General features: G+C 62.4%; 1 protein-coding gene across 1 annotated transcript in view; it reads right to left on the reverse strand.

Moving 5' to 3' along the window:
* The window catches only part of CBFA2T3 (CBFA2/RUNX1 partner transcriptional co-repressor 3), a 16,850-nt gene extending 6,086 nt beyond the window's left edge, over positions 1-10,764 (reverse strand). Inside the window, exons 1-6 of the mRNA XM_004704736.1 lie at positions 10,617-10,764; positions 8,085-8,162; positions 5,740-5,981; positions 5,505-5,594; positions 1,431-1,612; positions 26-276 (exon numbers count right to left, since the gene is read on the reverse strand). Of these exons, the coding sequence (XP_004704793.1) occupies positions 26-276; positions 1,431-1,612; positions 5,505-5,594; positions 5,740-5,981; positions 8,085-8,162; positions 10,617-10,737 (964 nt within the window). The 5' untranslated portion in view covers positions 10,738-10,764. The remainder of the gene's footprint in view (positions 1-25; positions 277-1,430; positions 1,613-5,504; positions 5,595-5,739; positions 5,982-8,084; positions 8,163-10,616) is intronic.
* Between the last annotated feature and the right edge of the window lie 419 nt (positions 10,765-11,183).

Genomic DNA, 11,183 nt, shown 5'->3' on the forward strand with positions numbered 1-11,183 from the left:
TGACAAAGGTGCCCCCACTGCTCACCAACTTGCCGGTGCCGTTCTCGAAGCTCCCGGGCCTCTGGGTGACGGTAGGGGTCCCGGAAGTGGTGGGCCATGGCCATGTCCTCAAGGCGGTAGTGCTGGGGTGGAGGAGGCGTAGGGGGAGGTAGCCCGTTGAGCTGGTGGCTCCGGCCATTGCTTGGGCTGCAGCGCTGGGCAGGGCTCAGGGTGCACGGCCGTTTGCTGAGGGAGCTGGGGTGCGGTGGGTCTTTGTCTGACCCATTCTCTTTGGTCCTGGCCCAGCGAGCAGGCGGGGTCCAGGTGTGCAGTGGAAACGAGGCAAAGACGTGGGCAGAGGAAGAGCACAGAGCAGGAGTGGGGGAGAGAGAAGGGAGGCAGGTATATGGAGAGAGAGGGCCCCACAAGACATTAGATCAGTCCAATGGGGCCCAGCCCTGTGCCCCTGTCTCCTCTCTGCCCCTGGGCCTGGGGACACCGCCCTCAATCTGTGCCCACTCTGAAGTGGGGCTCCTGGACACAGTGGTCAAAAAGTCTGGCCTCTGGCTGACAAAACTCTTGTGACACTCTTTGGGGCCACAGAGGGGCTCTGGGGACTTTGGACTGCTGGACATGGGGGCTCCATCTAGCACCAACAGAACAAGCAGGTATTCTCCCCCAGGAAGAACCCCGTCACCCCCTCCTGGTTTTCTGAGGGCTTCCAAGAGGGGCATCTGAACCCCCTGGAGACCTTGCCCCCAAACGGGGCAGGCTGTGAGCCTCTAGGCCAGTGGTTCTTGACCTGTGGGTCGTGACCCATTTGGGGTCGAATGACCCTTTCACAGGGGTTGCCTGATTCAACAGTACCCAAATGACAGTGATGAAGTAGCAAAGAAAATAATTTATGGTTGAGGGGGTCACCAGAACATGAGGAACTGTATTAAAGGGTCACGGCATTAGGGAGGTTGAAAACCACTGGTCTGGGCTACACAGCAGCCTCGTAAGTAAGGTTGAACTTCATTAGATTGCAGCTCACCTCCCATAGAGGGCAACATCGTAGTAACCCATATCATACCTCCCATAAAACAAAAAACAGAGTACCAATCAATATCATACTTCCCATAGGATGAAACCCCATAGTGTCAACCCCACAGCTCACCACGCCCACAGTATCAAGTCATCCTATTCTTTAAAAAAGCTACCCTGTATCAGAATGATATCTAATCTCCCGTAGTAGAATGCACGGCAGTATCAGCTCCACCACTCATTCCCCTTCCCTGTAGAAGGCAGTCGGGCTCCAATCCCACATCTCATTTCCCGTCCAGGTAGCATGGTGTCCACCCACACTCTCAGCCTTGGCCCCCTGGAGCCCCTGCTAAGTTCAGGGCCCAGAGGCCACTCTCAAGAGTAAAGGGTGCCCCCAGCGTGCCCCTCCCCTGACAGCGGGCTACCTGTCGGGGGTCCTCCTCTTGCCGTTCTCATTGACTTCCAGCAGAAGCTCGGAGGAGTCGATAGGGGAAGAAGCATTGGCGTCCAGCAGGAGCTGCTCGTGCTGGGCCAGGTACTGGGCGGGCGTCTGTTTGGCCAGGCGGGCGCAGTGCAGGAGCTCTCGCTGCAGCAGGGGCAGGTTGGTCTGCAAGGGAAGGGGGGCTTGACCTCCTGGGAGAGCAGGGCTGGGGGCTGGGAGGCAAGAGCAGGGGTCGAGGGCCCAGAGTGTCCGCCTTCAATTTGCTCCTGAGTGACCACTCTGAATCATGCTCCCTGATTCTAACCAGGGGACCACAATGTTTGTCTGAGAGGGGCAATCACTTCTCTAGGGGTGCAACGGGGATCCATCCATTCGAGGAGGGAGTTGGGGCTCGGAGCGGGGAGTGGCTAGCTCTGGCTCACAGCTCATGGGCAGTGAATCCGGACATAAAGGTGACCTGCCGTGACCTCACTGAGGCCGGCCTCCCCTCCCACTTCCCATGGGTCCCAGGCTCTGGCTGAGGCTCCTGTTGCAACGCCAGGGTCCCCTTCCCTGGGCCTACCCTGCCCCTATGCATCCCCATCTGGCCACAGGAACCATGACCGGTCCCTCCCACATCTGATGGACCAAGGGTGCAGGGCACAGGAGGATCAGGTGACATGCCTAGGACAAACAGCTGGATTCACACAGACCCTGGCTGCCAGCACCCTGTGCTAACCACTGCACCCTCTTGCTTCCCCACCCAGCTGGACCCTGGTGCCAGTGGCTTCCCAGCATGCATTCTCCCCTCCACCTCCCCCAGTGCTTTCCCAGCATCTTCCCAGAGTCAGAGGGCGGGCAGGTGGGCGGGCAGGCCAAGAGTGCTGGAGGGAGGCCCAGCAGCAGGCCCCCTCGGGAGAGCTGCAGTCCTAAGTATTTATAAGTAAGTGCAGTCCCCCGCTTTCTCATGTGCTTCAGAATTGCCTGACCTGTGCACCCCCAGGAGCCATCCACTGGCCCATCCGCAGCCAGGCCTGCTTTCCCACTGAGCGCACTGAGCGGGGCCAGCCCTGCAGCGCAGCTGGGAAACATGGTCCCAGGGAGCTTTGACGCCAAACACGCCTCCTCCTCCCCACCCAGCGGCCACCCTGGGCCATGAGGGGAGGGACCATGTGATTGGATGGCAGGAAGGCGGGACACCGGCTGGCCACTGGTAGGGCAGAGGGAACATCTGGTCGCCAGGCCAGCTGGGGCCAGCTGGGAGCTGGCTGCAGGGAGACCGCTGGGTGGGACAACATCTCCCAGCTTCTGCAATGGAGGTGGCTGGGGAGAGGGGGGCCCTGGCCCAGACCGAATGCAGCCCTTGGTTGGGGTCAGGACATGGGGTGCTGGGTAGGGCTCGCCAGCCTGAGGCCTCCAGGAGAGCAGCTCAATTTTGTCCCTGTGAGCCCAGGGACCCTGAGGGAGACACTGCTAGAACGCTGGACCAGCCTGTCTGGTCACAGCCCCCTCCCCCACATACACACGGCTCTGTGTCCCAGTGAAGGGTCTGGTGCTGCTGAGGCTCCTGAGACACTGAGCTCAGGCCGGAGAGACGCCAGCACCTCCCCAACAGGGTCGGCAGTGGTGGCTCCCCTGTAACACACGGGGAGGTCTGAGTCCGGCCCAAGCACACTTCAGAAGAACAGCCTGGCTGTCCACGTGCAGACACTCGGCCTCGGACGCATACGATGCAGCATCCACTCTGGTGGCCCTGCCTGCCTGTGATCTGCAGCCCCCTGGAGTCTGCCCATGAATTAATCCCCTCATGCCCACAGCCTGCGAATGGGTAAAGCATGCGGGGCCAGAGCCTGCTCTCGGGTCACCCTGAGCCCATGAGCGCAGACAGGGCTCCCTCCTGCTGGTGGGGGTGGAGCCTGCTTTCTGGGCAGAGCCTGCTCCCTGGGCACTGCCTCCTGCTGCTCCCCAGCCCTGTGGCACAGTGATGCTGGCCTGCTAACCACAAGGCCAGCAGTTCAAAACCAGCAGCTGCTTCTCAGGAGAGAGAGGAGGCTGCCTGGGACATTCTCTCTCCTGCGGGGCCACAGTGAGTCTGTGGGCTTGGCGTTCTCCTGCCTGGGCCTGGCTGAGCCGGGGGACATCCTAGAGGGATAGCAAGCTGGGGCATGGGGCACCGAGGGACACTGGTCGGTCAACCGCCTGATGCACCCTGGCCGGCAGCTGCTTTTCCGCGTGGCTTCTCCAGGTGGCATTTCACCAGGAGCTCCAGGGCAGGGTGAGCGGCGCCCCTTCGGGTGGGTGTGGATGAGGGTTAAGGCGGAGCCCCTGGCGGGCTAGCCCCTCACCCTCAGGTCTGAGAGCGCCTAGGCACAGTGCCCTCCCTCCCACCCCCCAGTGCCCAGAGAGGAGACACCTAAAGCCAAGCAGGGCCAAGCCAGTGGGCGCCCAAGGCATGAAGGTGAGGGTGGGGGGTGGTGTTCAGGGACCCAGGGGGCAGAACTCAGCTGTCTCCCCGGCCTCTGACCCCAGAGAGAGGGGCGGCTGACATCTGCCACGGATATTTGATCTGACCGAGGCAGCAGCCTGTGTCCTGAAGGTGGAGTCAGCGGTGAGTGGGAAGAAAGAGGGTAGTAGGGAGGCTGCTCATGAACTGCAAGCGATGGCCAGATGGGCAGAGGGAGAGAGAGAGAGCGAGAGAGCCAGCTTGGGGCTGTGAGCGGGCAGGCACAGGCAGGAGGGGGAAGCGGATGTGGCGTATGCCCCCTGCCCCGTGCTGTGTCCGCCCCAGGCTCTGCCAAGGCCATGGGGGGTTGGAATTTTAGAGTCAGGGTTCCGGCTGGGCTCAACCACTGCCCTGTGGGGGCTGGGAGGGGAGCCTCAGTTCCCCTGCCCCCTAGTCCTGATGTCCTGCAGGGTGGGGCTGCTGGGTGGTGAAGTGCTTTGCGTGGGCATCCTCTCTGAGGACAACTTCAAGTTCTGGAGGGTGGAGGGTGGAACTGGCTCTCCCAGTGCGGCCACAGAACTCGGACCCTCGCAGGTGATCCCGCATCACTGCTCAGAGGCTGAGGCCTAGGCCATGCGGGGGGAGGGCAAGGTGGGCCGTGCTGGCTCCTGTCAGGTCAGCTGGCGACAGGGAGACTTGGGTCTGCCCGGGGCGGGCTGGGGTCCCATGGGCAGAGGCAGCTTGGACACGGTGTTGGACCACCTGGGCTCTTCTCCAGCTCAGAAGCAGAATCCCCTCCAATGGACCAGCAGGGTTGGGGGGAGGGGGAGTGTGGGTCACCCTGCCTCTTGGAAAAAGGCAGAGTCGGTGAGTTTGGGGCCTGACAGAGAGGGGCTCAGAAGCTCCGGACACCACTGGTGCCTTGAGTACCACTGTCCGTCTTCTACCCGTCTGTCTGTCCTGCTGGCTTCACCTTGTGAGCCCCTTTGCATGTGACGCCCATCCACCCACTGCCTGCCGCCTGGCTGTCCAGGCTGGGCTCCTGTCCTCCTGCTTTCCACCCCTTGCTCATGCCCCTCATACGGCCATGCCTTCTCCTGCCCCAGGGCCTTTGCACTGCTGGCCCTGCACGATTCACAAGATGCCTTCTCCCCGAGGCCTCCCAATAGCAGCCTCAGGCAAGAGCTTCATAGGCCCCCTTAGATGGATTGCCAGCCCTCCTCCTAATCACCCCCTCCCCCATGCTCCCTCAGACCAAACTCAGCCATCGACTCACAGTGACCCCACAGGGTGGGTAGAGCTGCCCCTGTGGACTTCTGAGACTGTCCACAGCCCCTTCTTTCTCCCTTGGAGCAGCTGGTGGTTTCAAACCGCTGACCTTGGGCTAGTGGCCCAACACAGAGGCACTGTGCCACCAGGGTTCTGGTCCCTCTTCTAGCCGAGGTACCGCCAACAGACACACCCACCGCTGGTCACCACGACCCACAGTGCAGTTGGACGCTCCCTGGGGTCTGAGGCTGTGCCAGAGCGGACAGCCCCACCTTTCTCCCACAGGACAGTTGGTGGCCAACAGCTCTAGCCCATGGGAGTGCGCCTGAGGGGAGAGCACGGGCCAGGGCGGGAAGGTGCGCTCACCTTCAGGAAAGGGATGACGAAGGGGCGCAGAGGGAAGTTGGTGGCCTCCTGGAGCTTGGAGTGGAACTCCTCGATGGTCAGCGTGGAGTTCTGAGTGGAGAAAGGGTGCTCAGGGCAGAGTCTAGCCAGCTCCCAGCAGTGTGGCACTGCCCAAGGGCACAGCCTCCCCAGGATCCCCCAGACCACCATGCTCCCTGGCACCAGGCTGCACCCGCTCCCACAGCCCCCGACTCACTACTAGTGCCAGCACCAGGCTGCGCACCCGCTCCCCGATCTCCGGGGAGATGTCGCCTGCGAACTGCTGCAGGGTGGTCAGGAAGCGCTTGAGTTTGCTCAGCTGCCGGGCGCCGCAGGCCGGGGGCAGGTGCTGCGTGGACAGGGCGGCTGTGGAGGAGCTGGCCGGGCCGTTGCTGAAGCCATTGGGTGTGGATGGGGCGCCGCTGACAGCCGTCGGCGAGTGGCTGCCGCCGCTCATCACTGCATGCAAGGCGTGGGAGTGAGGGCTGGCGTGGTGACCACAGGGTGACCACAAGGACAGTGGTGACCACAATGGCTAGGGTAACAGCTCCTAAGGTGACAATGACGTCGCTGGGCGGGGTTGGCTCTGGGGAGCACCCTGCCTGGTGGTGCCTGCCTGGATGGTGGGGGGGGGGTGTTACTGCCTGCCCCTCAGCGTCCCCTCCCCCTAGGTTCACAGCTTGTCCAGGGGCTGCTGCAGAGCTGCAGTCCCCACAGCTAGTTGCCCCAGGAGGCCCTGGGGATGCAGTGCTGTGGGTGCAGCCTGGCAGGAGGTGACAGCCTGGGCTAGCCTGAGGGGCCCTGGCGTGAGCGTCTTGGCTGGTTTTCTCCTGGCCTGCAGCCCCTTTGCTCCCCGCACTCTGGTCTTCAGTTCTGGGGTTATCCTCTGCCTGCCCCCATGCAGCTGAAAAAGCTCCCTCTACAACCTCTGGGTGTCCCCCAACCTTCCTCATCAGTGAGGGGCTCCCCACTTAACAGAGTTTTGGGAACCATGGATGGGCTGGGGTGGGTCTGTCCCCTGTCTGAGGCTGGGGTGGTCTGTCCTCATTTGAGGCTGGGTGGGTCTGTACCCGTCTGAGGTTGGGGTGTGCTGTCCCCCTGAGGCTGGGGTGGGTCTGTCCCCTGTCTGAGACTGGGGTGAGTCTGTACCCATCTGAGGCTGGGGTGGGCTGTCCCTTGAGACTGGGGTGGGTCTGTTCCCTACCAGAGGCTGGGGTGGTCTGTCCCTGTCTGAGGCTGGGTGGCCATGCCCCTCCGTGAGGCGGGCAGTTGGTGTCAGCTGGGCTTCTGCTCCGGGCTCTGGTCCTTTGTGTCCCTGTTCTGTGAGCAGCCAGGCCTCACTCTCGAGGGCCCATGGGAGAGGAGACTTGTGGGCCCCAGGGGTGACCAGGGTGGGACCGAGATCCCTCTTGAGAGCCCACCAGACCAGGCCCTTAGGGCGCCGGCTTGGCTCTCAGGACCAGCCCTGACAAGCCCCACACATGCCGGCAGTCTGAGGACAGCCTCTCGGTCACCCATCAGGCCAGGAGATGGCCTGTCACCATCACTGTCACCACGGGGACACCCAGCAAGTACAGAGCACACCATTACTGAGCCCACCGCGCGCGTGCCCCCCTGGACGCCTGTGCTGACCAACCTGTGCCCTTCCCGCCTGCTCCTGCCTTGGCCCCACGGCCTCCCCACCGCCCTTACCGGCCGGCTGTGCCCTCCACGCCTGTCCCTCGAGCGGCCTCTTGTCTGCCCGTCCCTCCCGCCAGCCGCCGGGCAATATCAGCAGCTTGCTAAAGAGATGCCGAAAATAACCTCGGGCCACAAGTGCTCCTGCGCCGCGACAGGTGTGTTACTAAGTTAGACCACACACACGTGTCCCCGCCGAGGTCTGCAGCACAGGCTAGCATCTTCTGGTTTCCCCCCTGCGGCCAAGGCAGGGTCGAGCTGGGACGGGGACCGCCCCCCCACTCTCCTTGTCACCCTGGGCAGCATCCTGGACCGGGGTCACCCTGCCACCCTGAGGAAGGGGCACCATGACGCCTCTGGGGGATCACAGCTGGCTCGGATCTCGGCCAGGCAGCCTCAGGAGAGTGTGTGTCGGGGACTCCAGCGCCTTGTCCTCCCCACTGGGCCACCTGAAGCTTCCTCAGCACCTGCCCATGGACTCATGTTAGGGCCACCTGTGACACCCAGCCCAGGCTCCACCCACACCAGGCTGCATTTGCTCACTCCTCAGTGGGTGACCTGACCATGCCTTTCACAGGTGGGGACACTGAGGCAGACCCCCCATTGATGAACGCCATCCTGCCCTCTCACAACCCAAGCAGCTGAGGCCATGCTCCATGGTCAGGGGTTGAGGGGGAGTTCAGAGAGGCCAGAGGCCCTGGGGACACAGGGCAGGGGCAGCCACAGGCCGGGGCTGGACTTGGGCCCCTTTCAGACTCTCAACTCTCTAGGGGTCATGGGGGTAGGAGGAACACCATGGGGGTGCAGAGGGGTGGGCCCCTGCTGGGGGGGAGGGGCATGCCAGTCACAAAGCCCCGGAGGCCATGTTTCTGTTATTTTACTTACAGAGACAGACCATAGACCATTTTAAGCAGCCATGGTAACGGCCGTGGGGCAGAAACGTCACAGGCCCGTCTTCTCCATCTGTAAGCAAAATAAGACAAACAGGCGGTCAGAGAGAGGACGCCTGCAGCCGCCCCTGCCTGCCCACAGTATCTGTGACTGGGGCTCCCACGCAGGCCTTGGTTTCCCTACACCAGGGCTGGCTTGGGTGACCTCTCAGGGTGGTCTGGGTGGGCCTCTGTGTGTATGTGTGTGCACACATGTGTGTGCATGTACATGTATGCGTGCATGTGCATGCGTGCATGTGACTGTGCACGAATACACAGGTGTACATGTATGCGTATATGCATACACACGTGGGTGTGCATGTGTATATTCATGTGTGCGCGTGCACGTGCACGCAGACATGCATGTGCACATGTATGTGTGAGTGCATGTGCACATGCATGTGTGTGCGTGTATATGTGTGCACATATGTGTGTGTGCTGGTGTGTGCACGTGTGTGGGCATGTGTGTGCGTGTATGTGTGTGTGCGTGCATGCACACGAGCGGTGGGCTATTTCTTGAAACATTCTTCCCAGAAGCTGCTTGGTGACCCCACACAGCACCCTCCTCAAGGCACCGGGACCCAGGCTGGAGTCTGAGACTCTTGGGATCCAGGGCTTGGGGTGTTGTCCACGGACAACCTGTGGCTACAAAGTGAAGGCTGGACCTCACAGGGAGAGAGCACATGCTGGGGAAAGGCCTGCTTGCTTGAGCTGGTGTCTCTGAGCTGACTGTATTTCTGTCTGCTCAGATAGTGAGCCCCTTGCCCTAGGAGGTAAGCAAGGGTGCAGTGGTCCTTGAGGGCCCTGCCAGTTGTAGGTGGCTTAGTCTGCATCCCATCCCACCCCCTGAAGTGGCAGCAGTGACTGACACCCTGTCCGTGATTCCCCGCCTCCTTCGACCCTGCTCCTGGCTCTGTGGTGGCTGTGGGGTCTGCCGAGCCACAGAGCGCCAGCACTGTCTTTGGGCGAGAAAAAGTGCAGGCTGAGGTCTGGTGCAGGAGCAGGCTCTTAGCAGTGTGGCCAGGATGCCAGTCCCTGCCTGGTGGGCCGCAGTCAACAATAGCTTCCAGGGAATGATGCGGCCTAGGGACTGGGGAGGAAATCCCAGGGTGCTGCCCGCAGCTCCCCCGGGCTCCCCTGCAGCCGGGGGAGCCAGAGCTTCAGCTCAAAGAGAGACAAGTCCTTCATCTTTCGGACACCTGACGCTGAGACCCCATTATTCAAACCAAGCCGAGACTCTGGACGCAGAAATGACCCGCGGCAGGCTGGACGGGCTCTGGGCCCAGGCCCCACACCAGGCCTTCACATCTGCCCCTGGCCCAAGGCAAAGCCAAGTCCAGAGACCCAGCTGCCCCCAAGCCATTCCAAGGCTGCACTTCTGGGAACTAGGACCCCAGGGGACAAGCTGACCTGGGAGGCTGTCCGGCTGTCCCATGGGACCCTGAGTGGACAGAGGAGGCAGCCACCACACTGAAGGGTTTGATGCCCTCATCAGAGGGGCTTTCTTGGGGTCCCAACCCCCCAGAAGGGCCTACAGGTGTGGGGTTTCTTGGATCCTGAACATGGGGTTGCTTGTGGGGACAGGATGAAGATATGTGGGGACAGGACAAAGGGACATGGGCAGGACAATGGTTCACGCAGCAAAAACCCGGGGTCCCCCACTTCCCAGCGGCTCAGGACTCTGAAGCCACCGGAAAACAACTCCTTAACCTCTGCAGCTGCTGGAACAGCACTTCCCACCAGAGGGTCTGACCCAGGGACTCCCTGGGTCACTGAAGCCTCCTGAGATGGCCTGCGTGGTCACCATGGGTGCAGCCTGGGAGGGTGAGGGCCGGGACTTCATCTCTGTGGACAGATCCAGGGCCCAGCATGGTGTCCCTGCTCCCAACACTGACCAGCTACCGCCACCATGGCCACTCAAGGACATGCAGCCAGGGTGGACAGGCATCGTCCTCAGAGCAAGGACAGGCAGTGACATGGCATGGCCACAGGCATGGACAGGCACCTGGCTGTCTGCGTGACCCCTGCACCTGGCTGTCCTCACCTTGACACCTTAGCGCCGATTCCTGGCCTTCTCTGACCTCCAGGAGGTGCAGGGCTGAATGAGGCTCAGCTGCACTCAGGTCACTGCTGGTGACCCCAGGGGAGCTCCCTCCTCGGAGTCCCCTCCTCCGAATGGGCCCCAGTCCTGAGAGGGGCAGGCCCAGGGCTTGGGGTGCCAGGCCCTGCTGGCTCTACGCTCTGCAGCAGCCTGCAAAACGGGGCTTCACCGATGTGGACCCCCCCCCACACACAGAGAGGCTGCCGAGGGCCACACAGCCAGCACCCGCACTGCGTGGTCTGACTGCCTGGCTTCAGTGACCACCACCACCAGGGTTCACCAGGGGCCTGTCTGCCCAGGTGGGGGCCTCACACCACCTGGTGTCCCATAAGGAGAGGTCCCAGGGCACCTGTCCACCCTGCCCCCGCTTGTCCTCCGGTCACTTACGTGTGTGGGGCGTGCAGGGAGGGTGGCGCATGGGTCCCTGGGCTGAGGCCGGAGGCGGCGGCGGCATGCTGGGTGGGCTGGGTCGGGGCTGCGTCTTCACGGCAGCCGGGGAGTCTGGCATTGCTGCTGAGGGTGTCCTTGCCTTCTTGTCCAAGGTGGCGCAGGGTGGAGGGGGCACAGGGGACAGAGACAGTGAGACCCCAAGCGGGAGAGGCCCAGCTGGCCCCCAGCATCCCCAGCCTGCCTGCAGGAGCCAGCAAAAGGCACAGCCCTGGGGCCAGATGTCACCTGCCCAAGACACCTGCAGGTGGCCCACCGGAAGGCCAGGCATGGATGACCTGTTTTAGGTGCCAGCTGCTTCCCCCAGGATCCTCAGGTGCAGCCAGCCTCCAGCGCTCTCAGGAAGTTGGGGTGCGGTGACAGCCCCCCATACTCTCCTGAAGCTGGGGTACAGCTGCAACCCTCAGTGCTCTCAGGAAGCAAGGGTGCAGTGCTAGTTTCTAATCTCCCAGGAAATCGGGGTACAGCGCCAGCACCTGCCAGCACTCAAACAGAGACCCTGGGTCT

The sequence above is a fragment of the Echinops telfairi genome, unplaced genomic scaffold (assembly GCF_000313985.2).
Source record: "Echinops telfairi isolate 266 unplaced genomic scaffold, ASM31398v2 ScPeMD7_2291;HRSCAF=2852, whole genome shotgun sequence".
Lineage (NCBI taxonomy): Eukaryota > Metazoa > Chordata > Mammalia > Afrosoricida > Tenrecidae > Echinops > Echinops telfairi.